Raw genomic sequence first — 27,993 nt, forward strand, 5'->3', positions numbered from 1 at the left:
AAAGGAACATGCTTCACAGTGTATAGAATCCTGAAATGGAGCCTCTTAAAGCTCTCATAATGACTTGCCATGCACAAAATGTTTCAGAATTCAGGTGCCATAACAACCTGGTTTGTGAGCCTGAAATATATTCCTCTCTTTGTATGTATTCCCGGTGCACTTCATGATGCATTCTGAACATTGTGGTTCATGTCTTTTGTTTCATCAAGGCTGTCTACATAAGAAAAGTGAATCACCGCATTTCAGATATCCAAAGAAACATTCCGTAGAAGTACTGACAGACCCCTACCCCCAACTTAGGCATTCTGTGACTTGCTAATGGAATCAGCTATTATTGCAAAAAAATTATTCTTGTTGCTCAAATAAACTGACAAGAAACATTCAACAATTATCTTGGTCTCTGTTTTTTATATATATATTACACATTCTTCCACCGTACACAAATGTAAATTCACACAGCCTTCTTTACAAAAAAAATATATCACGCAGTGAAAATTAATGGGATGTGTTTTTGCTGTTGTTTTTGTTATATATTAAACCTTTTGAAGATTGTGCACATACAACAAAAATAGACGTTCGTGTAAGCTTAAAATGCAGTTTTCCAGCGCCAGTCACGCACTTCGAGATCTTGTGATCATCGACCATACACCAGTGCCTTGCTTCTGGGAGCAGAATCCATCTTTTATTCCTCTCTGAATTGCTGTGACTATTCATCCTCATCCTTCAGCCTGACTCAAGGTGCAAAGATATGACAGGCATCATGATAACCCTGTCAAATTTACATTCAGATCCATGAAGTTACAGGCAGATGGCACAGGAGTCTCATTGTCACGAATATTCACATTGTCAGCTGATCTGGGGCCAGCGTTTTGTGGCGAGGTCATCCCCGTAGCTTGCCGAACTGATCTAAAACCAGTTGCTAAGGGCCGTAGTGTGACCAGAGCACAGTCCTTTCTGTTTCCTTCTAAGCTGCAGTACCACATATCACAGTGTGAGGGCGCTGTCTCCTGCCCTACCTCTGAGAGGATTGGAGGAAGCAGCCTTGAACTGAGGCAGGTAGGGTGGCACGGCCCTCTGTGAGGCAGAGCTTGAGGTGCTGTTCCTTGAACTGTGTCGTGCCGACAGAGGGTTGTGCTCTTCAGGTGGTTCAACGCGTGTCTGCGCCTCTTTTCTAGAGTTCAGATCTTGCTCGTCCCCACTGCTCTCTTTGCCTTCATCATAATCACCATCGTCAGCGTCTCTGTGTTCTTCTTCCACCTCATCTTCATCCTCCTCATCCTGAGACCCCATGCCCAGATAGTAAAGATCCTTCACCAGCCCTCTGCTCTCAAGAGCTTCATCATCATGCTCTGATGTCTCAGAGAACTCGGCCATGGAGTTATAGGAGCGATGGGTGTCAAGCTCTCTGGAGGAAGGGGTGAAGTTTTCCAGCTCCCACAGACCTCCAGTGAAGGAGCCGGAGATATCGGAGAAGTTGCCCTCATCACTGGAGCTGCTCTGGTTCTCCTCTTGCTTGTGGGACAGTCTGGCTTTGTCAGACTGCAGCACTGTGGTGTACATTACTGACGACTGGCCAGATGACTCTTGGGTCTTTGTTGAAGTTTCGACAGTAAGAGCTTCATCGCTCTCTATAAGTTGAGTGAGCTTCAGGTTCCTTGGAATTCTCTCGTTTTCTTTCTCTTTTTCTGGCACTGGTGGCCCGGACTTGGTTATGATCTCAGCTTCTGAGATTATCTCAGAGACCAGCAGCAAAGGACAAGAGGTGAGGCCATCTGGGTGTCTGAACAGGCTCTCAATGTTCTCCACCTGTATGGTGAAAACATTAAAGACTCATAAGTGGCTAATTCTAGGATCATTCCCTCCCCCTGCTTCACACGTGAAACCTTCATGAATGAGCAGATCTTCACAGTGCAAACAGACATCTAGTTCTACCCACCGAACAAGAGACAGAAAGGAAGTATAACTTTGACCTTTTATTAATCCCCTTCTCTGCCCTACTGTATCGTTGAAATGAAGGGGCCGAGCTCAGTGCCACATGATTCCTGGAGTAGAGCCATTAAGTCTTTCGCTAAAGGTCATGAGTTGAGAGGGTCAGTCCAACACTTCCTTTCCCACTGCCCAAAATAAACCCTCATTTGATACACACATCCAGGCACCTAAATGAAGCCTTTAAAAAGTGCTCGTCAATGGCTGTTCCTCATTATGAGGAAATTGCACATGATGGAATAATGGTTGTGAAGTTACCCAGGCTTCCATAACAATGGGCTGCAGCTTTATGAAAAGCATGAGGTGTGGTTTTTCCCCACATGACTTGCTACAGAGCACACATTCTATCCAAGATCAAATATGACTTATAACACTCATTTTACTCAAGTAAAGACGTTAGCTACTTAGCAACACGATGCAATTGCCTGATGAGTAATTGAACCTTTCAGTATGAGCGGTAAACACATAATTTCAATATAGATCTAATTTCCAGCCGTAACTAAGATTTCTTTCCTGGTACAGTAGGAAAAGAAATGTACATTTACATAATTTTGCAGAAACTTATTCTGAATGACTTAAACAAGTGCTTTAAAATATAAAATACAAAAGAGCCCCTTTTAGATATTAAAAGGCAATAAATATATATAGAATATGCCAGAATATGGTCAATATTAAATTTACATCAAGTCCCTCTGAAGCAGTGTTCAAAGCTTACTGGTACTGATTTTAGTGACAGACATGTGAGAAGTGTTTGCGAGTGTCACACCAAGTATGTCTTCTGGACATCAAAATAAATACATGTAAATAAACAAGAAAGGACTGCTGGCTAGTTACACATGCTGGCTGTCACCCAGAAGATGAAGGATGATGATGCATCAGGAAGAAACTTTTAAATTGGAGAAGCAAATATATGTGCAAGGTCCAGTCTCCTTCCTTCCCCCTCTGTTTTCCTCCGTTCTCAATGTCCCACAATGTCCCACAAAACGTATCTCCGCTCAAGGAATCTTGAGAATCAACCAATATTTAATAAAAGGCTTGAAGGTACTCTACCTGCAGATTAGGTAGAGTGTACTGGATAAATTTTATTATTATGCTATTAATATGATGTATAAAAAAAATTAAGCACAAGTATATCTCACCCTTCTAAGGTCTATGCCTTGAGCCCAGGAGCAGTTGTTGGGGTTTGGTACATCTTTCCACACCAGCTTTTTCATCCTGAAACAGAGGAGCAGAACATCATGAACATCTATTCTACATAATAGATGCATTTATAATAGATAATATCTACATAACATTTACATATATGATTAGCCTAGTATCTGTAAGCATGTATAATTGGCAAATGTATGTATTGTCATGTATTAGCCCGAGCAGACCTCTGCCACCAGAGGCCAACACCCGACACAGGAGTATTTTAGTATTCTGGGCCTCTTGCTTTTTTGGATAATAAATTATAAATCATATCTCGCCATCTGATCATATCAATGTTATTTCAAACAAACTGTCTATGTGACCCAGGTATCAATATTTTTTTCTGCTCCACATTATTCAACCTCCTGTGAGAAGCACTGTTTGTTGAGTAATAGCTAACTCTTGTCAGATTAAATATATTTATAATTATGTGTTAAATAAATAGAAATTTTAATGTGTAAATCACAACAATTAATGTGTAAATCACAAGATGCGGGTTTGAAAAAGTCCCTGGTCATTTAGAAATGTTTTTTAATCAGTCAAATGTTGTCCTTGCACTGCTGTATGGAGGAAAGGCTGGTACTCCAGACATCTTGCAACCTGGAAACAAACAGAGGCTTCTTACTGATTTTGGGAGATTATGAGAGTGACAAACAGGACCACAGACAGAAAGGCTATAATCATCAGGAGCATGTAGGCCGCAGGGTCATCTCTTGTGACTGGAAGGTAGAAGAGAAAATCCAATCATTAGGCTCAATCTTTGGCAAAAATGACCACAATCTACCCCAATCATCTCCATCAAAAAAATCAAATGTAATCCTTTAAAAAAGGACTTACCAGTGCAGTGAACTGGCTCACCTTCTCCATCTACAAGCACAGTGTAGAGAGAAAATTGATATTTCCCCGAATCTGAGAAATGACCTGAACAAAGAGCACAAGAGTAACAATGTCTATTATACTACTGTGCTGTTGTGCTGAACAGAGGGGAGGAAGAAGAGGTCAAAGAAGAAAACATAGTTAGTCAACACTAATAAACTTTATATATGATAATTTACTTTTTTTTAGCTAGTTAGAATGCAAATAAATCATTATGCACAGATGTATGTCTTAATATAGGAATATGAATTCATAAATTCTCACACACTACGCCTCTGCTGCAACACATGCACTGCCTTCAAGGTGGTGCTTGGGTGGTTCTAGCCTAGTGGGTAACACACTCGCCTATGAACCAGAAGACCCAGGTTCAAACCCCACTTACTACCATTGTGTCCCTGAGCAAGACAAGTGTCTCCAGGGGGGGACTGTCCCTATAACTACTGATTGTAAGTCGCTCTGGATAAGGGCGTCTGATAAATGCTGTAAATGTAAATGCTTATCACTGAAGGAGCATCAGATCATTTCTTGTCCTTCTCATCTTGAGCCTCCTCTCATCAACAGATGACCAAGATCTACATCCAGACTTTTAAGTTGTGACTCCCCAGCAGAGTCTCTTCAAGGATTAAGGACATTTAACTTCTCCATTTCCAAAAACATTAACTAATGTTAATTCTGTTAATGTTAATTCTTCATACAGGTATGAATTATCAGATATGAACTACAAAGTACTCGTGTATGTTGCTCTGGATTAGAGCATCTGTGCAATGCCATATATGCAAATGTAAAGGGAATGGGGGCCAAACATACCATGTAGTTGGGCAGTCCGATCAAAAGCCTGCACTCTGACCCACTTCGGTCTTGACATGGCCACTCCTCCTAGCTCCCCATCCAGGCTCTCCTCTGACCACTCAATTACAAAGGACAGAGGAGCTGGGCTATCAGACAGCAGGGTCCAGGATAAAGCCACACAGGTACTGTTCACCACCAGAGCACTGAACGCACGTACACAACGGCCTGGAAAGTAAACAGCAGACAGTCATTTAAAAAACACCAGCGACACCTTTTAAAATTTTCAGATGACATATTTCAGAAACAAATCTAATTATTTAAAAAGCCAAGCTGGTCCTACTTAGCTGAGAAATAAGAGTTTTGTGACAGCTAATAGGTCCGCTGTTACATTAGAACAACAAATTGCTTCCGTCAAAGCAATTACACACTAATAATGAAAATACAAATAAGTGAGTGTTAAAAAAAAAAAAGAGCAGCAGAGCTTTATCAACCTCCCTCATGGTCACAGCTATTTATGCAGTCTGCATTAAAATGCCGCAAAGTCAATTAGATTCATTGCTTCGGTAGAAATATGCATGACGGTGCCCTTTCTGATGCGTCTTTTAATGCCATCGCCTGAGTCTGATACATGATCTCACAATGTTATAATTAAAGGACATCTTGACCTTCAGCGAGTGGCTAAACGTTCAGCAAACACTGATTTAATTTAATCTGCGAAAAAGCCCTGGCCTTTAGCATGACGTATTACATTTAAAAACGGAACACGTAGAATAATAAATGGGACCCCGTGCAACAGGCTGTCTACACCACCAAGTTATTATTTTGATACTCACACTTTGAGGGCTTGGTTAACGTCATGTTGATATTCTTGTGTGAAAATCCCATGGCATTCCGGGACATAACAGTGACCGTATGGTCTTCCTGTCCCCACTGGAACACGTAAGAAGCCACCTGATCGGTTTCATTTGACCAAGCAGCCCCGCCAGAAGCCTGGTGCTGAATTCTAAATCCTTCTGCACAGTTTGGTGGATCTTCTGGTGGTAGAGGCTAAACGAGAGAATGCACACAAATCTTTTCTCTGTTTATTCTGGAACAAAGGATCTCTCAAACTGGTTGCCATGGAAATTGGTAACTATTCACAAATTAGAAAGAAATGGAGTGCATTCCAGCATTAATTTCACTTGAAAGAAACGTACATACCTTAAAGAGCAGGGTGACATTGGTTTGATTCCTTAAGGGATCTTCATGGAGCACTCGCCAGAAATCTGGTCCACTGTCAGGAGCTGCAGGTAACACAGCAGGCAGTCATGAGAGTTACATGGCTGCATTGCTGTACTGAGTCATTAGACACTCATGGTCAAGTATCACATACTTGATAGAAGAAATACAGCATTTTAAAAAATATTTAAATTAATTAAAATTTAAAGAACTGCTTTTTTTCTAAGACATATTCAAAATTGCTACATTGAACATGAAATCATTAAGATTTTGGAAATGCTTTCCACTGATCAACCACAACATTAAAACCACAAAAGGCTAAAGCATATAACATTGATTTACAAGGTGAGTGAAAAGTATTTTTTGAAAGTCTTCGGTTCTGAGTGACTTAGATAAGGGACAGTTTATGACTGGATCGAAATAATAGCAGCGCTTAAAATATGCACTGGTTAGTGCCTACCAAAAATGAAGGCTTGATTGCTGTAGACTACATAAACCCCTTCTTATAACCTCATCTAATAGGATCACACTTTAAAAAAACCTCTGGAAACCTTGTTCAGGAATGGTTTTGGAATGAGTTCACTTGACTTCCAGATTCCCCAGATCTCAGTGCCTGTTTAATGTGCTGGAAAAAATAAGTCAGATTTGTCCCCAACTTGACAACTTACATAACATAAAGGATCTGCTTGTACAGCCCTGGTGCCAGATACCACTGGTCTTGTGGAACCAATGTCTCAATGGATTCTGGGAGCACAAGGGGGACCTACACAATATTAGGCAGGTGGTTTTAACATTGAGGCTGACTGGCATGTAGATTGCTCACATCTATTATCAAATGTACACATGCAGAGACACTTTCCCACAGTCACTTTCCTAATAATGGTAGGTAAAGAGCTTCACCTTTGCTGTTAGAAATGGTAGAATAATGCACGTCGCTCCAGTCGCTCCAGTAACCTGAGCCATTATGCCTTACACAGCGTACCTCAACCTTATATACTGCACATGGCTCTGTGATAACAACCTCAGCCCATGGCTCCAGCATGGGTCCAAGCCTCTGCAGGAACGAAATACACACAAATATTCTTTATGGTAATATGAACAGAAATCAAATCCACCACCACTCCAGTCAGTCAGTCATGTCAGTGTGCATTCCACTAAAATACCTGAAAATTCCGGAACCAAGAACCAAATTTCAACTTGTGCTCTGGCAAGCCTACCTGCCAAGGTGTGCTGGATCTCTCCAGGGCAGCAGCGTAGCGCACCTCATACTGCAGTGCATAGGCAGGCAGGTCAGGGCGGCTCCACTCCAGCCTCAGGCTGCCGTTGGGCCTTGTGACTGCCAGCACATCTGTGGGTGGGAATGGCTTCACTGGAAAAAAAAAAAAGTTTCTTTAAGACTACAGTCATTCACAATCAGATGTTGCAATTGGCATCAAGTCCATTTATGTGGAATCTGAGCAAGAAAAAAAATGTCTTAAAGCTTCATCTTATTGTTACCAAGCATTGCCCTGGAACAGGGAGTAGCTTGCAAAGCTAAGACACCACATCTGATATGTGGCAACACTCACCCACATCAATGGGTGTTATGTATACAGGAAGTGAACACACTTCTCCCTGCCCTCCAACCACTTCCAGCCACAGTTCGTAGCAGGAGATCAGCCGGACTATACGCAAGGTACATTTTCTCATCTGCTCCACTCGATCACACTCCACTTCGGGTATTGCACCTTTTAGCTCCTTGGACATACTCTCGCACGGACCATCAAAACGCCTGGTCACGTGAAAAACACAAAGCCACAGAGGTATTAGGAAGGAAATGCAGTACAATGCCTTACGTTATTGTGAACATAATACCTTGGTTATACTAAAGGTCTTTGGCTTTACATTAAAACTTAATCGATTGAACTCAATTCATGTTGTACTGTTTATTTAGTTGCTGTGAGACAAAAAGTTGTGTACCTGTACAAGAATCTGACATCCCAAGAGCTCTTGTTCCACTTGCAGGTCATTGTATTAGTGGAGTCAACAGTTGTCTGACATGTAATGCCTGCGTTGAACCCTCCTGTAAGTAAAAGACGTCCAGAAGTAAATTAAAGTGGCTGTGAAGGGCAGCACAGTTCAGTACAGTGCAGTTTCACACCCACCTCTGGTGAAGACTTTTGCATAGGTGAGGCTGCAGTGGTCCTTCTCTCCTTGGTCACAGCAGAGGAGCATATCAAACCCCGGCCTCTCGGCCCTCCAGCTGACGGCGCTCGCGCTCTCACTCATGACCGTGTACCGGCTCTCTGGGATCGGCTCCTGGCCATTCAGCCACCAGCGGATGCTGGTGGCATTCCGGCGCGCGTTGTGCATTGTGCAGCGAATGGTCACCTCTTCTCCAGGGTTGGTGAATACCACCTGAGGCTCGTAGCTGTAAACTAGAGCACAAGAAGAAGGGGATAACATCTAGATCTAGTTTTTTTACTTTTGTCCCTCAGGCTTGAGGCCGTCGTTCCAGCCATAGTTACCATGGCAACTGGGCCCAGCAGAACACAGAAATATTACCTGCATCCTGAGAGGACATTGGGCAATGAATACATTTTTGAAAAACATTAAGTGTTGTGTCAGTTTTCTCTGAAATCTGAGAATAAAGTGGGGGAACATTTTCAGTCTACAAAAACAACAATGGTCTGAATGTGCAGGACGTTATATTCACATTTACGTATTTCGGAGACCATTTTTTTTCCCATAGCACATCAACAAAATTAAAGTGTACCTCACAAGCAAAGATTTGGGATTATTATTAAAATGGGATTATTATTACTGCTTTCACAGAGAGTAATATCTCATGGTCATACACAGTCATAGAAGACTTGTCAACAAACAGAGAACACAGACAGCAGAATAACGCCTACTTCAAAAACACACATACTGGCCAAAGGACTTAGGATGATTAACTAATTGCTCTGTATATATCACCTAAATATTTTGCATATTTTATTCCTGCTGTAATCTGTGCAGGCAGAATAGATTGTGCGATGTAGTACCTCTAACCCTTCATGGTCAGAGGTATGAACGTGTTGACTAAAGCCAGTTTGTTTGAGCATTTAAATAAGAATTGTGGCCTATTTAGAAAAAAGAGTACATGCCTCTGGGTGGTGGGAGAAAACCCGAGAACCCTGAGGACACCCAAGCTACCACGCCCCATTTGGTAGACACTCTTATGTAGTGCGACTTACCTAAACTCCCTTAAAACATCAAACTGATTACTACCCCTACCCTGCCATAAAACAAGGTGACTTACCATCTGGACACAGGTAAAATGGCTGACTCCAATTACTCCAGTGATCCAGGAACAGCAGGTTCTGGCTACGCACCTGAACCGTGTACACAGTGTTAAGGGAAAGGTCACTCAGAGACGCCCAGGTCTCATTAATTTCCCGTAAATGCTGAAAATAAGGGGGAAAAAAAGTGACATTTCAACACAAAAGTACAGGTTAAGAAAAACAATAATACATTAATCATGCACAAAAAGCTATTACCTTCCATCCACGCAGTTTGCTGCTGGAGTAGCGTACTTGGTAATGGAGTGGCTCACTACTAGCCATGGGAGCTTGCCATTTCAGTATCCCCTCATTCTCTACTGTGGTGATGTACTTCACACCAACTGGAGGGTCTGCAAAGAAGCAATTGAACAATATAAATGCCTTTATGAACTATCCACAAGCAAAGAATTAAGCAATCAGTGTGCCTTAAATTGCAACCTATCATAATTGAACCTGTTATTTAGATTGAAACAAATATGATCCGTATTTTCTGACTGATTCATCACTTATGCTTTGATTTGAAAAATGCACTGACTGATAGTGTGTTCTAATAAACCTTATCACTTTATCTGAAACTATGTGTAATGGTTATCCTGGCTATAGTAGCTTTCAATGACTGAGTATACATTTAAGTTACATAAACCCAGTAATATAATCCCTACAAATTTCTTATATTCTATTCTAAACTTGCAAATGCAATTACTCATTGTAATTTTCTTGATTTTGGTGCAACCTGTCACAAACATTCGCTTACATATTGTCTTACATATTGTCCGCAAACTTAGAAGAGCAAGAGCACCAGCCCCCATCATGCACACATTCTACCGAGGAACCATCGAGAGCATCCTGTCTAGCTGCATCACTGTGTGGTTTGGAGCCTGCAATGCGTCCTGCCAAAAAACTCTCCAACGCACAGTAAGAGCAGCTGAGAGAATCATCGGTGTCCCTCTCCCCTCCCTCCAAGACATCTACAGTACACGCCTCACCAAGAAAGCCCTCGGCATAGCAGCTGATCCCACCCACCCAATGCAAACCTTCTTCAGCCTGCTGCCATCAGGGAGGAGACTGCGGAGTCTCCAGGCCAGGACCAGCAGACTGAAGGACAGCTTCACCCATCAGGCGGTCAGGAAACTCAACTCCCTCCCGGCTCTGCCCCCACTCCCCTCACTCCCCTCTTCTGCTCCACAAACTTTCTGAACCCTAACACACACAAACTGACCATGCACCAGTCACTCTGTGCAGCTTTGGTCTGCCAACTACCTCACTTTCACTTCGTCACTTTAAACTTAAAACTCTGTTGCACTATTGGTTTTTGCACTCTCCTGATGTTGCACTCTCCACCATGTGCCCTTATTTGTATATGGTGTTTTTAAAATTGTATATTGTGCCTTTCTTTTTAAATTGTATTTATACTCTGTATTCGTTACTGTTACTGTTTTTGTATTTAATGTTACTTTTATGGGTCAGAGAGTAACGTAATTTCAATTCTCTGCATGTCCTGTACATGTGGCAGAATTGACAATAAAGTTGACTTGACTTGACTTGACTTGAAGTGTATCTGTAGGGCCAGACCTTCCCTGAGTGCTTTCTGCACATTCTGTGAAAATTTATCTCACAAAGGGTAGCAGATACCCTCAGATGGTGCAACTTCCCCACAGGAAGCTGCTCTTTATATAGATATCTAAACTTTACAGCCACACGATAAACCAGGGAAAAAACTGATGAAAGTGCTCAGGGTAAAGGGGGAAAAATGCTCAGATGATTCATTCTGAACGTCTCTGCATCAGAAGGACTGATAAAAGGAGCACCAATGCAATATACAATTTTCACTTGATTTATCCCAAATTAGCAGCACAGTAGCCCTCACTGTTGTATTTTATTACCATTACATGGCTCTTACAATAACAATCATATTCTTTTACTGACAAGTTAGGCCTTATCAGGGCTCTTAGTTTTGTAACTCAAAATCTATAGAAACCGAATGAGAATTTCTGGTGTCTTCCTCTTGTATGTCGCTTTGGATAAAAGTGTCTGCTAAGTAAAGTAAAGTAAATAAGGTTTGTGTCCAATTATAAAATGCACAGAGAAGAATGTTTGGATGCTTTCAGATAAATAAAAGGAAATACAAATAATAAATGGTGTTGGCGATTGATTGAACATGAGAAACATATATTATGTATTGTACAGTGAAGTTTTTTTTAGTATTCAAGACTGAATATAGAGTAAAAAGATGAAAGATATATTTCAGAAAAACAAGTATGCTATTTTGAGAGGGTTGGCACAATGTAAATGGTCATTTACCAAAGCCATGTGTTGGGTGAAAGTAACACTGGAGTGCAGGAATAAGGAGGAGCATGCAATTACCACACAGAGAGTGGCCAAGCGGTTGCAAATATGTAAGTCTGATAAACACTAACTTAGTTGGCGTGTGTTGATGAACATCCTCTGAGACTGTGCTGATCTTCCGCCACTGGTCACATTCACAACCACCGATACATTGGCGTCTCCACCTCTCAGTCCAGTTGAACATGTTTGGCCATCTTCCTTGCACAAGTGCCCATAATCCCAATCTGACCAACCTTCATGTGCCTGTGGGTCCATCACACTCCTGACAGAGAAAGAGAAAATACAAATACTTAGATGTGATATGGATGATGAATGGTGTTGTGGCCTAAATACAGAGAAATGATCTAACCTATGACATGGCCTGTGGCAACAACAGGCTGTGTACAGCTGTTTCAGTGAATGTGAAGAAGTGCATTCAGTCAAATAATGTAAGAGCTCTGAGGTTGTGACGCCCAGCAGCTCATCAACTCATCGGCGTAGGACAAGCGGGTAGCAGAGATCTGCAGCTGACGCACACCACAGCACCAGATGGGACAGTCTTCAGCACGAGGCGTGCCCATTCTACTTATGTTCTCCTAATAAACTCTGTTTCTTTTCCCAACCCTCGGTGTCATTCCATTTCCCCTTCGGTGATGACAGAGGTAATGGAACAGCCCTTTCTGAACTGGAAACTGTGCATGATGTAAATTAATAAATTCTTTTTTAGCCAGTATTACACTGTGCCCTCACTAATAATGAAGCTGATTGTCTACTGTTATTAAAATGTACATATGTACAGTTTATTTGAAAAAACAATTTCTCAAATCCGTGATCGTATGCAAGCTTGTATGTCAGTATGCTGCACTGGTTAGTCACAGGATAGGTGGAGGAGGAACGTTCTTTAGAAACAGACACTCGATACTCACGCCCACCACTGCAAGCTGACTGTGATGGTCATGTCTGCCGGTGTGCTCCTTGTCTTACGGTTACAAATTAGATTTGTCTGCCTCTCATCAAGCCAGCACAGGATGTTCAAACAGACGACTGGAAGAGGGGGATTCAATTAACACGTTAGTTTTGAGGGCTACAGCAATTAGCTCAAAAGCAGCTAAAGCAGTGGCACTTTAGAGTCATCACAGAGCTGGCTATTAACCTGCTTTTAGGTATGCACAAACCTATAAAAATAATAAAATGTATTCATGTGAAGATTGGACCTGCTGCATATTTTTAAACCCCTTTTTTGGATTTTTTGGAAGCAGTAACTACTGATAGAGACAGGGAACAAATTACAGATTAAAAACCTGAAAATCCGAGTAGAAAGGAGGGGTGATTTGGGCCCACTTGTCCCCTCATTGCAAATCAATTCAAAGTGACTTATTGGGCAAAGGGATGATGATTAACAAGACGTGAGCATGGCTCAGGACCTCCAGAAACCAGATCTATTGGATCCCTTCAATAGAGGAACAAAGTTTAGAGAATCACTGTTAAGCTGTTCTTATTTACCATAGAATGTTTTTTTTTAATATGCCTTTAGGCTATTGTTTTAGATTTTATTGAATTTTGGAGCTACGAAAATGGCAGCATCAATAGCAGCTGTCTACTGATAACAGCATGGTTTAATTATTTCTCTCCTGGCTATCGCTGAAAGAGACAGAGGCATGTAATGAGGACTGACTAACATGCTTAATTGCCTTCCTTTATCGATCAGGAGGAATAAATCTTTGCTCGCAGACTTCACCCTACAATCCACCAGGTCCATTCAATCCACCACTTAGCAATCCACCAGGTCCATTCAAAGACAGAGATTCATTAACATACACAGGTCCACAGCATTTAGTAATGTTCAGGAGCAAAGCACATTGTTTATTCCCATATTGTCTAGTTTTGCATATTAAAACAAGAATGTTGTGTGCTTAAGTGGAAACCTATGAATGAAACTCAATTTCCTTGAAATATGTTTCATGAATTCGAGCAAAGTGGAACAGAATGGAACAGTGTGTTACCAGAGCTGTCCTTATGTGTGCTGACAGGCTCTAAAGAGCTTCTATGGCATTTGATGTGGTACGAATCCAGGTCACTGCTCCCCAAGCCGCTTCCGAGGCCGACCGAGGTCAGATCACAGCAAAGCTCCGCTGCCCACGGCGCGTCTTCATACTGGATGGGAGTCTCAGCTGAAGTGCCCAGAGAAGCCACACCTGAGGACGGTTTCACAATGCAGATTTCATTGTTCCTGGTCTTGGCATGTTGCAGTAAAAAAAAAATAAAAAAAAATACTGCTAGTCATATAAGGGCTATACATCAGGATGATGGACGGAAGCATTGCACAACGGCGACCTCAGATAAAAAGTGCAACTGAGCCATCCTACTTTCAAGGCAAACAGTAACTAAATGAATAAACTTTTGAAAGTTCCACTAAGGAACACACAGAGGAATTTGGTTTGACAGACAGCAGACCTGGTAAAAATCATGCCTCGTATAACTGGAAAAAGGAACACAACTGTCTGCTTATCCTCTGGGGGATCAGGGTAAGTAAGTGGTCATGAAACGTCTGGTGCAATGGAAGGATTTTTGAATCATCTCTGAATACAGTTATCCACCTGAAATGTCTGGAAACATGATGTGCTCCCATGGTGAGCTGCACACAGCAGCATATAAATCAGTTTGAGAACTATTATTTATATTTGGACATTTTCAATACACTAAAAAAAAGTGACCTATAGAACCTACACAATAAAATTGAGGTAAAAATTTGCACACATTTTGTTTAGCTAATTTATATGCAATATTTTTTGTAAATAGTATTTTACATTTGAAGTTAGGAAACACTCAACCAAATAGGGTAAAAATCTAACCCTTATCGACATATTATTAAACAGTAATATTTTTAACTAAATAATTTTAAATAGTACCATATTTACAAAGTTAAGAAATACCTAAACAAATTAGGTAAAATTGAACAAATTCTTATCAGTACATTGTGAAACTAATAACTCATAGGAATTGAATAGATTTTATTTTGTACACATTTGTTAAACCTAATTAGTAACATTTAGTTATAACTAATCTGTTTAATTTATTAGCCCCCAACTATTCAGGGAGTGTTAAGAATTACCCTGAAACCAATTTTCAACTGCAGCTGATAATAACTAATCAATAAAAATATAATACAATGAGGTTCAATTTAGGAAATTGCATATTTCAAGTATAGCCATATAATGGTGAGATAGACCAAAGTGCCCCAAAATACCAAATGCACAGTGAGAGTGCATTTCATATTTTCCATTTTGTTCATCTAGCAGCAAAAAGTGAAGGTGAAAGTGAAGTGATTGTGATACACTGCAGCACAGCACACGGTGCACACAACAAAATGTGTCCTCTGCTTTTAACCCATCACCCTTGGTGAGCAGTGGCCAGCCATGACAGGTGCCCAGGGCGCAGTGTGTGGGGACGGTGCTTTGCTCTGTGGCACCTTGGCGGATCGGTATTCAAACTCGGCAACCTTCTGATTATTGGGCCGCTTCCTTTACCACTAGGCCACCACGGCCTTACAGATGAGGCCTAACATGTATCCTTCAGGGCAATGGGAGACAAAAAGGTGCTACTAGTTCAAAGTGTGTCAAGTTTATAAGGCAGAGCATCCAAAGTGCACATTTAGGAGAAGCTTATTCCACCATGGTTGAATACGATGGCCTTGTTGTAGGGTGTAACATTCCATGGGTTTCCATCGGGTCTCCCCACTCACTGTCTGTCTCTCACCATATTTGTTCTCCACAGAGGTGTTTCCTTTATATCAATAAAGAGTCAATAATGTGTTAAGACGTACGCTTGGCAGCTAGTGGGCTTCTAATTATATTTTATGCACGCACTCGGAGGCAGGCCGCCTTCACCTCCCCCTAACCTGCCAGAGCGTATCCCCCGAGGCATACTCCCACAGAGGATGATTCATCCAGACCAGCTCCCACTAGCCAGGCAAGCTTGAAGAAGTGATGTGATAAAGTTGCTGGGGGACAATATGCTGACGTGCTTCATACTGGCACACAAGCAAACATAATTCTGTGCAAGGTGGCGGGATTCAAAGGCTTCTCTCGCAAAGGCTGGGTGGTTTAATGGCAAACAGGTTTGATTAGTTGGAGCATTACAGGGATGGGCGATGACAGAAATGACCTGTAATTAACAAACCTTTTAATTACATGAGAACAGAACTGATATGAAGCCATAGGGAGGTGGCCAATTAATTCATACCATTCTGACAGAGTGTGCTGAGGACAGGCTAGGAAAAAATGAAACGACTACAGTGGAAGAGTAGATTAAGCAGCAATCGACTTACCATGAGCGGTGATAATAAACGGAATGAGGACTGTCAGCATCGTGGAGCACGTCCTGCAGATGAGACAAACAGAGAGCCCGTTAAATGATTCAACATTTCGTCAGTGACTGGCCTCAGTAAAAAGCAAAGACGTATTTTTACAAACTATGTCTTTTCAAGCTGTTCAGCCAGAAGATATGCTGTCATCTCAAACACGCAATTAAAAACACACTACCCTCAGGATTTCACAATTTCTGGGGGGATTTTGACAGATTTTGACGATCACAATAATGAGAAAAACTGGAGAGAATTAAAAAAGTTCTGTGAAGTTCATCGGACAACGACCTCATTACCATGTATTTGGTTAAAAGGATCGTTATTGGGTTCTAGGACATTGCAATGGTTACATAATACATAGTACATAATACATGGACATAATACATAAATATAGTGTATTATATGCAAATATTTATAGCATACATATTATATATAATGTATGTAGCATATACACACAATATCTGTTTTTTATTTAAATTGAAATGCATTTCATAATGAGACAAAATATTGTTGCGTGAGCTTTTCTTGAAAAAATGAAATACACATTTCAGAATTTCCAAGTATCTGGTACATACACCTTTTGTAGCATTTTGTAGCATTGGACCTCCTGTAAGAAACTAATTATTTGGGCAAAAAGAGACAAGCAATCAAAAAGTGTGTGACACTGCATACATTCCCCTCTGCACGTTAAGCAGAAGATGGGAGTGCAATTTCATTCATGCCTTATTCATGAATAAGTGAACAAAAAAAGAAAAAAAAACTCCCAGTTCTTCATTGCAACAAGTGGGCAGTTTCAGGCTTTTGAACAAGCTTCCCCAGAAGAGCGTAATGGCACGCTGCAGTGTTTTTCACCACACGGTTCACAGAAGTTTAGATACACTTTGTCAGAATCATCTATCATTTGTTTTCCTCTGAAACAGGCTCTAATTTAGCATATTTATGAAGGCATATCAGAGTCAGGTGAGAGATTTCTCATTCAGATTTTCATTTGCTCCTGCCCTTCAGTATTCATTTCAACTTCACTTTGCTTATAAAAAACACGTCCCCAGTCTCCATCGTGCGCTGGGACGGTTCCTCCGTACAATGGGCAAGACCAGAAAAAGACCACAAATCAAATATGTCACACACCACTAAACCATATGCATTACTCGCTGCAAAATAAAACCATGACCTGAATCTGAATAATTATGAGGAGCGACATGTGGGCAAGCGTCCATTCACACGAATGGGGCAGTTTCCAGGAAGGCCCTTACTAGCACAAAAAACACAGGCCTCATATTCAAACATGATCGCATATCAAAACAAGAACACCGGGGCTGCCGATGGTGTCAACAACATACGCTCCGATTACGTAATAGTTACAATAGCGATAATAGTAGTGGATAGTGGAAAGAGAACTCATTCATACTAAATTCATTAATACATGAATGTGTTCAAGTGGAGTATGGAACGGTTAAGGTTAGAAAATTTTTTGTTTCATTTTTCCATTCCGGTCAATAAAGTCTCTCTGCCAATCAGCAGGAAACACACTATAATAATATATATGAATATATAATGACAATATTATGTCCATTCTCAGTTAACTGAATGGGCATAATAACTGAGACGTTTTTGCCTGGAATCAGGCCCGACAGCCAATCAAGGGTCATAATCATGTTCTAATCCAGCATCCTGGGCAGCCTGGCCAGGTTGAAGGTCTCCATCAAGAGGTCTTCTGCTCCTCTGCATGAAGGCCATTTCACATTTCATGCTGATGTATGCTAAATTAGCTCTACAACATGTGCATGTACATATACAGTGTGTGTATGTATATGAATAATTGAATACGAAAACATATCATTATTTAAACAATTATCAATAAAAAAAATCATAATTAAACATTATCAATAAAATGCTGCAGTAACATATTGTACTTGTGTATATATTACCATTAATAACTGAATTTTACTCAGAATGCTAGGTTCAGATGTATATGTAAAAAAAAAATAAAAATCGGTGGGGAATGAAATTTCTTATTCTGCGGTCAGCATGCGGATAAGCAGAGCAACCATCATTCCCCGGCAATTCAGTAATAAAACACACACACACACACACACACACACAGAGAAAAAGTGAAGAGCGGGCTGCGTCTTACTTCGTCCGAGTTTCCGTCGTTTGACCGGGAACAGCCCGCGTGCCGCCCGCGGAGCCGCTGGAGACGAGCCGGGGCGTGAAGGGGCGGGGCCAGAGCCGTCGTCGTCACCGGCGCCCTACAGCAAAGGGAGGTGGGCGGGGCCTGTCTGACTCAATGCGTGAAAAATACAATACAAAATAAATAAACGAGCCCACGCCAGATTAGTTTATGTGGCTCTGTGATCGTTGTCCTGAATTATGGGGAGTGATTGCTTCTTCTTGCTAAATGGAATCATTCTGCTGGAATAACACTTTCTTCATGTTGTCCCAGGATAAACATGGTGGGAGTAGCCTAATGGGAACACGAAGTCTCAGGTTCCAACCCCACTCACTACCATTGTGTCCCAAGACACTTGAGAGTCTCTGGGGGCAATGACCCTGTAAATACTGAGAGATAAGGGCATCTGCTAAATGCCAAAAATGTAAATGTAATGCAACTAAGTCTGACATTCGCTAAATGTTCCACCAAAATCAAGTCTGTGTCTTAAGGGTCTTTTCAAAGCCATAGACCCCATAGTTAGAAGTGGTGGCATAGCGGGAAAGGAAACAGTCCCGTAATTGGAATGTGTCACTGAGGTGCCACTGAGCAAAGCGCCGTCCCCACACACTGCTCCCCGGGCCCCTTTCATGGCTGCCCACTGCTCACCAAGGGTGATGCAGAGTTAAATTCAGAGGACACAGTTTGTGCACCGTGTGCCATGCTTGCTGTGTATCACAATGACATTCACTTCACTTTCACTTTTTAAACAAATCCCTTCATAGTCCATGTCTTTAGTCCCTGCAATTTGAGTAGTCAGCAAAAAAACAATTATCATTTCAGAAGAAATGGTGTTGATTTGTTCATGAAAACAGTCCAGTATGTGTGGGAGTAAGACTGGTGTCATGCCAAGTGGGTCAATGGACGAAGCACAGAAGCATGATATCTTGAAAACAGTGGTGTTTTAATGACACCAAATAAAAATTGGCACGATGGCCCCACACAAAACAATGCTAAACAGAATACTCAAGTTAATGTGAGGTTAAACGACAGGTGGGAAAACTATGGCCTGTGGGCCACATCCAGCCCATTGAAGATTGGTATAGAAAAGCCAAAATAAAGTCATAATTATGACGGCCTGCATTTCAACTCACCCTGTAATGCCTGGCGCTCCACCAGGAGGCGCATCATGCGCAGATAGAGGTCAACATTTTTACACTGACTTGCGCTGTAAATGAGCGGTCAGGTGATGCAAAAATGAGGAGGTGTGGAGTTGAAAAGGGCTCTAGTCTCTGGCGATTATGTTTTGGTTGCACCGGCAACGAAATACATATCTGGGGTGAGGGACCAAGAGGTTAATAAGTGCAAAAACGACATATTCTTGACAATGTAAAAGAGATGTGTGCATACGCACATTCGAATGATGTGGCGAGCTTTTTGTACAAGCTGGTAGCCGAAGTCAACAGTACAACGTTTTTACGTACTTACTAGCAAGAATGTGGCTGCTCTTATTCTCTGGCGTCATGGCAGAATGGAGACGGTGCCTAACCACCTATGTAACACACATCTCAACATGCAACATGCAACTATTTCATTTCCTTTTCTTTCTTAGGTTAGCAAGCCTTTCTCCGAAGTTAAGGCTGATAAGCAAACAGTTCCCACTAAAAGTCAATGTAAATATTAACACTGTAATGGCTTTTTATGTTTATGTCTGATATGTATGCATCTGGTGCCGTCCCAGCCAGTATGACAAATTTGAAAAGTCAATGTGGCCCTGTGAGCTTAAAAGTTTGCCCACTCCTGGGTCAAACCATTAATGCAGGACACATGGGGGTTGGGAGAGTCTGATATTTAAGGGCGATTAGGACCCAGCACACATGTGAATGGGTGGCATCTGGCTAGCCCAGGGCCAACTAGGCACCACAGCTGTTACTAAATACTACACCAAATTTAATGACAGACTATTTCCAGATGGATTCATACTTCATCATGTGAAACAAAGTAATTACAGGAATTACTGAAACAATGATTAATAATTGCAATTTTGCCTTTGCATATTCAGGGTCAGGTATTGTTTGTGGAAGTGCAGTTGTAGAAGCTGAACACGTGTGACTGGGCTACCCATCTTGCTAACTGATTTAAGTTGAGAACAGGCTGCTGTGCCAACATCTCACAGTTCCCTATGTACTGCCAGCCGGGAACAAACAGGCTCCTCTTTATTCTGTTCAAGTCCATCGCCATAGAAACAAACTTGAACCACTGACAGATCAAAGTGGGACTGAAATGTCTTCTTGCCCTTTTTATATTCTCATCAACTGCTGAAGGTCGAACACAAAAGTCTGATTTCTGGGTCTCTTTGATAACGCCATGTGGTTTTGTAGGTACTTATGATTCAAAACAGCAAACATCACTGATGTGGATCAAGCTTATATCTTCTTTGAACGTTGTTCTTTGTCTGCAAACAAATTATTTGCACCCCAAGAACAAGTACACGAATGACCAGGCTAAATAGTTGGCATTTTGTGAGATAGCATTGTGGCAAGGCTGCTATTGAAGGGTGCCGCAAGGTTCTATCAAATTATGGACGAGTTTCTCTCGTCCAAGTTCAACAGCTCGTCCCATTGCATTCTCAGAAAGTTTGGAAATTTGGCGTTATTTCAATCATTCACAGCAATAAACTTCGACAATGACTACAGACATTTCACTGTTCTAAGTTATCTGGTGAAAAAAAATACAAGCAGTAATTTCAGCTGCATTGAGCAGAACTTGAGCAGACCTGAATGTCAAGGTTGCCTGGGTGGGTTTGAGAAACTCTATGCTGTTATTATACAATATGACAGACAAACTGTAGTATTTTTTAAAGCACCAGGTCTTCTACGTTCCTCAGATTCAAATGAAAGCTACTAAATGTCCAACATTCGTTAGCATCGTCCGATGCTTCACTTGGTAGAGTGGTCTGAAAAGCTGAGACGGGCGTAGTTTCACAAAGGCCCCCTGACCTACTTTCCCTTTTCACTTTTTCTCTCCCTGACAGTGTGGGATGAGCCAAGTAGGACCAGACAAAAAAAGACCCTTAAAAGAACAGCACAGCTTGAGTCCAAAAGTTAAATGCTTTCGCTTAACACAGCTGCATTAGCACTGACTGATGTTTTACTAGAGCTTTTTCTGAACAAAACTGAAGGGGGGGGGGGGGGGGGGGGGACATGAGGAAATGGGCAGCGCTGATCTATTTACATAGTTGGAGTATCAGTCACACCCCTGAACTTCAGTCGCAAGGTCCAGTTTTAAGATTCACTCCAGGGATTAAGGGAACGGTGGATACTGCTGAGCTACGCATGGTGACCAGCCGTTACCTGTTACCATTGCTTATGCTGTACATGGGTATGAAGGCAAAAAAAAATGATACATTTTGGTCGCTCCAGGAGGATTTGTGATCTTTGCAATGCTGGAATAATCTTGGAATAAAACCAACGCTGCTGGGCTGAGGAATTAGGGTGCAGCTTCATTTCCGGATGAACCGCTACTTCATAGTTCAGAAAACAAAAGGTTGCCTTTAAATTATAGTGCATCCAGCATCTCGCCTCTGCACGTGCGAGAGGTGAGAGTGGGGTGAGAGCACATGGTGGACACGGGGACGAGAGCGTGATGACATCACCGTGCACCATCATGGTGCCAGAATGAGGCGATGACATCAGCCCACCCACTATGTCATGCTCTTGAGGGAATGACTAATGAAATATGCAGGGAGGATTTCCTCATCTCTCGGTCACAGCAGCTCTCCCCGTACGCAAAGTGGGAAGTCCTCTGTAAATAAGTTTTTTTTGTTGTCCACAAGCAAATTTCATATGAGCACATAAGGTTTTTTTTTCCCCAGGAAAAGACATGGCACACAAAGCACTTTATGACAGTGCGAAGAGAATTACAGGTTTATTGTCCTTGACAGATGCAAGTTTTCCCCTGTTTGCCTCTGTCCCCGTCATGCATTTATCTTCCCTCGCTGCCAAATTTACAGCCTCTCTAATGAAAAAGAGGTTTTACAGTTTCCTCTCCCTCTACTCACACAGATCGGGGGGAATGGAGAATAGCCCAGGCAGCAAGACTCCTCGCTTACTTCCCTTTGTTTGTCGCAGCAACATGACGTGAGAGTATTGTGAAAGGTCAGCAAGTAGATTTAGCCCTTTAATTTTGGAACTGAAGCGATGCGTTTAAGACAGTGGCCTGACATCTATGGCCCTGACTCAGACACGCTTAACATTAACCCCACACATGCTGGCCTGTGTGTGTGTGTGTGTGTGTGTGTGTGTGTGTGTGTGTATACACTAGCAGTCACAAGTTAGAACACACCTACTCTGTGGAGATTATGGAGACTGAGATGGAGGTCAGGGTAAAGAATCCAATGCAAGAAACATATCTAGAATTTTTAGTTTGATGAATCAGAGTCACCTTTTTTAACCTTCATGACTGCTATTGTCCTCATCAAAATCATGAGATGTTCAATAACATAACTGAATTATAAGAAAGTGTTCAGCATAAACCTTCAGGACTGTTTAAAACCATCCCCGTTTTCTAAATTAAGGTGGCCGAGTGAAATGCTGCAATCACAGCAAAAGCTCCCTGCTTTAGAAAAACTTATTTTATTTTGTTTTGTTTATTATATAATCTCACGTGGTCTTTCATAGTCCATCCTCAGTTTTGTTCTAAAATGTAGAAATGCAAGACCCATAAATGAGTAGGTGTGTCCAAACCTTTTAGTGTATACATATGAATAATTAAAATAGGAATCATACGTTATTAAACAAAAACAAAATGTTATAACACGGAACACACAGCTGAAGGTGTCCATTTTGACCATTTTCAAATTAAAAAAATGGCGACTTTATTTTATGAAAAATTCAAAATTCTGTTCACTGTATTTTGTTTTTGCTCTCCTGTAAAATTGGCAAAAGGTCTCACTACTCGATAATGCGATTCAAATATTGCTCTAAATTTATTATAATATGCCGAGTGATATTGTAACTACTTTCAATTAGAAGGGGGATGATATACTAAAGTTTTAAAGTTTTCCTGATTTGTAGTCCTGAATAAAGCTGAGTAAAGTTTCTGGTTAATATTGTCTTGTCTTTACATGTTTGTGGAAGGTCTGTGCACCAGACTTCCTGCCCCTGCTTTTAGTGGCTCTCTGCCACATTCTTCTGCAGCAGTACTGTACTGTATGAACAACCCCGCCCATGCCTGAGGCCTCATTGCTACATAACTTGGTCTGTTGAAATATTATTAAGGCTTTGATGAAAGAGATATATATACACACACACACACACACACACACACACAAACATGTATATCTTATGACATCAGCTTCATTGTCCAGCAAGTGGTTCAGGATATGTTTCAGGTAAACACACCAAAATTAACCATACACACAATCTAAAAAGTGTTTTTTTTTTCAGCCCAGACCTTATTCTCCAGACCTTATGTTCTGCCCTGATGTAGCCATTGTAGGAATTTAAGGGGGTGCAGCCACGTACTGTGATGAAATGTATGTTGTAGAACCTGTTGTAACTGTTTCCAACTGAATTAATGTACTTTATTAGCAAAATGTCTTCAACAGTTTGTGCAGGAGGAGTGGTGAAACAGACACACAAAGCCTCAGGCTGTTGTGCGGCATGGAAACATTTCCTGTCCTCTGTGCCCGAGTCCCTGTCTCGCCTCAGCAAGGTTTAAGGGGAAACTTGGTGTCAGTTGGGCAGGTCTGTTTCAGCCAGTGCATTATTGCTGAAGCTTATCATCGTTGCATCACAGTCACCTTTACCAGCTGACTCAGAACTTTTACTTTTAAAAACACGCTTCATGGGAATGTGCACTCCAGACCAACCAGGTGGTGTGGCGTGAAGAATCTGTCAAGCCTGACGCCAGAATCAGTGAGTCCCACTGCCCGTTGATAAGGCTTAATCAGCAGTCATCGCTGATGATGGCAATCTCTTAGGCCCAATACCACTGCTTAAGGTCTTAAAGGCCAGAATGTTCACTGAAGACTGAGACATTTGGCAGCACATAATACTCAGCAATGAGCGTGTGCAGTGTGTCACGTGACTCCAGTCATGTGACTGTCACGAACGCGGAAACCGGGTGACGTTTGGCATTTAATCAGCGCCGGGCAGGTGCTCAGCGCTCAGTCATTGTATCGATTTTACTGCCTATTGGACTTGGCTTCTGATCTCATCTCAACTCCAAATAAGCATGAACCCCATTCCCCTGTACACCTCCGCTCATAGCTCATATAGCGCGGAACGGGGATGTTATGTTTGCTATTTGCGAATAACTACGCGGACTCTCGACACGCGGTCTGCTTCTTTTCTCTTTTATTTCCGTATACCCAGAATCCCTTACAGCAACACCCACAACCTGGAACACACACAAAACGCACACTGCCCATGTGCATATGTAACAGGGGACACTGGTGGCGTTTGGCAAAAAGGCGAATACTCATCTACTCATGTGCACCTTACCGCACTTGGGTTTACGGGATCTGGAGACATTCGCTCTCACACTCTACTCTGTGATTCCTGCCTGACACAGTGGATAAATTGCATGTACATATAGTCTATTTGACAAAGTGCCAGGATTGGTGAGGAACAGTTAGGGGTTTGCATCTGCACACAGAAGCGGCTGCCAAGCTGACAGAATTAAACAGTTATTAGGCTTCGGCACAATTCAAACTCGTCCAATCCCATAAACAGCAATAAACAAGGCCCCAGAACCTGGGAGCACATTACTGTTTCAATCAGAGCCTCGAAGAATAAAACGATTCACGCGGTGGAAACAACACCCCAGACAATATCCAGAAAGCAGGTGACACAGCGGCAGCTTTTTGTGAATGGAGCTGTGTTGGTTAAATCAGCCAGCTACATCATTCACACTGAGTGTCTGAGGGAGCTTAATGTGTGAGTCAATATAATGGCTCTAAAGCACAAAAACCTGAACATTCCTCATTTGGTACGTTTTTGTGCAGAATGTTTACGGCCGCATGCTCGAACCAAGCGTCTTTAAACGTCCATAAAACATTGTTTATGCATTTCTGAGTGACAGACAAATTAACGGGAGGTAACACTCAAAAGAAAACCACAACCAGACGCTGCGGCTTTCGCCTAGAAGTACGTTGTGTGATTCACAGTCCCTAATTGAGCATTAGAATAAATCAGCATGTGTCTTCCTGGAACTGGGGGCCAACTGTTGGCCTCAGTGGCTTTGCAGTCCATCAACAAAAGCATGGCAGCCACATCTCCCCACTAATGGCCCCTGCTGTTGTCCAAAAGTCATTAATGTTAATGTGATCGAGGTGAATAAAGGGCTTAACACAATGGGAACCACTAGAGCAGGTGTACGGTAGATATGGAGGTCGGGTCTGAGTTACCGGTGTCAGCAGCTCTTCAGCAAACCACAAACCTGTCAGTGTCCCTTTAAGGCAAACTAACTTTATAGGGGCAGTGTGGCTACCCGATTTGGACCAGAAACCCATTTACATTTACAGAATTTATCATACCCCCTTTGAGTGGTAGTAGCCTAGTGGGAAACACACTCGTCTATGAACCAGAAGATCCAGGTTCAAATCACACTTACTACCATTGTGTCCCTGAGCAAGACACTTAACCCTGAGTTGCTCCAGGGGGGACTGTCCCTGTAACTACTGATTGTAAGTCGCGCTGGATAAAGGCGTCTGATAAATGCCGTAAATGTAAATGAACCTGGGTCTTCTGGTTCATAGGTGAGTGTGTTACCCACTAGGCTACTACTAAACTCAGTTTGGACTGCACATGCACATGGTTTAGGAGTAGCATAAGGTTTAGTCCGCAGTCCAAATTGAGTTACTGGTTCAAGTCGGTCAGTGACATGCAGTGTTTCGAGAAATGCACTCAACAGATGACTATTTTAAGGTGCAGGTATTCATTTATTTGGTTTGTGGCCTCGACACTGACCCATGGTGGTAAGGAGTACACACTACAGATTACAGCGCACAGTACAGTTGCAATTATATCAGTACAAACTCTGCATGGATATGCATACGTAGCTCACAGCAAGTATATTTCTGGCTTTAGCAGCAAAAAAAGGCTTTGTTGATATCAACCTCCACGTTCTTGGCCGCTAGTTTTGATGATGCATGAGAGCTTCATCAGATTTTGAATTTAACGAAAAAAATCGAGAAATACTTGGTTCCAGTGTATCATGTAACTTTAACATATCCATTCTTAGCTTTAATTTGTGCATTAAAGTAATTTCAGTATAAAATATCTAATTTTGAACTCGCCATTGCAGTCTTCCCTGTGCGTCTGTGCATGTGTTTGTTTAAACATCCACCCACCTCTGCCTCTGGTTGGCTGTTGCCATGAAATTTAAGTCAACCTTTAATTCAACTGTTTGTCTCACCCTTCCACTCGCCCCTCTCTTAAAACAGTAATTGGTTATATTACCCATTACTGAAAAATGACTTCTTTTTTCAGTAACGGCGTTATTCCCATCACTGCTTGCAATGTTTGCGGCCACGATTCGACTGCTCAGCTTCTGCACAATGTGCAACACGTTTCATTTCGTCTCATGTTCAGTCACGGTCTTCTTTGAGCAGCCTGTTGTTTCTGGAGGAGCCTATTTGGGGGCTGCTAAGGAGCATGAACGCTTTGACTCTGTGTCTCATTAGAACACATGACAACGAGGACGTGCTCCGGGAAGACAGAGTCGAGAGCTTTAATCAGTAACCAAGCAAACAGGTGACATAACTCAGGCCTCATTAGAGCCAGATCTGGTCCACGTGTAATGAGCCTAATTTAACTCGCCAGAATAAGACACGGAGAGAACCTTTCGTCGCTTAAAAAATACATTTCAGTATTAGGTTATACATGTCAGCAAACAACTACCAGCAGCTCATCAAATTTGGATTGCGGGATGCTGTTTACATTACATCTGGCTTGCAGATCACAGAGATTCTCCCGCAACATAAACTCATGAGATATTTAGAGATGAAGGCATGCTTCCAGCGCCATGAATTCCACTGGGACCTTTTCAGATCACACGGAACTGAGTTTCATACTCTGATAAAGTGTGATAAAGTGTGTGTGTGTGTGTGTGTGTAGTGTGTCAAATGTTAATCAAATATTGAATTTCCTTATTTCCATGAAACAATGACATTACGTGTCTAGAGAAAGCAACTGTGTTATCCTACTGTTCTCTGAGCAGCAATACAATATTGTTCTCTATTTGTATACTTTGGTTTGAAGGATATCATTTATTAGTCTACAGAGCTGGGAGAGACCAACCTTCAGATAGCACATCTTTAGATATCAACAGTTTCTCACATATCAAATGAAATAGACAATTTCACATTTTAATCACTTGTATTTGTGTGTCTTACACTTTTAGATAGTTACTGTTGGGAAGATTAAAAATCTTTAATCTAAATTCACTACTGCATAAAGCTTTTGCACAGCACACACACACACACACATTCTTTTTTAAATGTTCTTTTTCTCCGCAGACACACAATGAAGATTTAGCTGACTTGCTGAATGCCACGTCAGACATTTTTTTCTGCTATAACTCTTGTTGTTGGCTAATAACATCATTAAATCACCAAATGCATGCTGTGACGCTTTTAGACTGTGTATGCAGACTGACCTGTTGCTGGTCTGTGAGGTTATCTGTGCGGATCTTCCGCAGAGGGTCCGATCAGCGATGACTTGCAGATCAGAAGTGGGTGCTTGGCTCTGGAGGATGGGACACTGAGGGTCTTCATCTGCTTACCA

At 41.8% G+C, this 27,993-nt stretch overlaps 1 protein-coding gene across 5 annotated transcripts; it reads right to left on the bottom strand.

Moving 5' to 3' along the window:
* Positions 1–388: 388 nt before the first annotated feature.
* Positions 389–27,993, bottom strand: LOC114774603 (leptin receptor-like). 5 transcript variants are annotated; one of them, XM_028966405.1, is made up of 20 exons: positions 27,866–27,993; positions 18,188–18,302; positions 16,018–16,070; positions 13,694–13,885; positions 12,617–12,734; positions 11,783–11,973; positions 9,582–9,715; positions 9,344–9,488; positions 8,205–8,477; positions 8,020–8,122; positions 7,629–7,831; positions 7,278–7,429; positions 6,961–7,114; positions 6,043–6,125; positions 5,676–5,889; positions 4,861–5,067; positions 4,015–4,098; positions 3,803–3,896; positions 3,126–3,201; positions 389–1,806 (listed from the first exon to the last, which is right to left on the bottom strand). In XM_028966405.1, the coding sequence occupies exons 3-20, from the start codon at positions 16,055–16,057 to the stop codon at positions 985–987; spliced, it is 3,285 nt and encodes a 1,094-aa protein (XP_028822238.1). In that variant the 5' UTR covers positions 16,058–16,070; positions 18,188–18,302; positions 27,866–27,993; the 3' UTR covers positions 389–984. The 5 variants fall into 5 exon arrangements, with proteins under 5 accessions (XP_028822238.1, XP_028822240.1, XP_028822236.1 ...); XM_028966407.1 differs by having other exon boundaries at positions 4,015–4,044; positions 18,188–18,332; positions 27,866–27,981; XM_028966403.1 differs by having other exon boundaries at positions 18,188–18,332; positions 27,866–27,981.

The sequence above is a fragment of the Denticeps clupeoides genome, unplaced genomic scaffold (assembly GCF_900700375.1).
Source record: "Denticeps clupeoides unplaced genomic scaffold, fDenClu1.1, whole genome shotgun sequence".
NCBI lineage: Eukaryota > Metazoa > Chordata > Actinopteri > Clupeiformes > Denticipitidae > Denticeps > Denticeps clupeoides.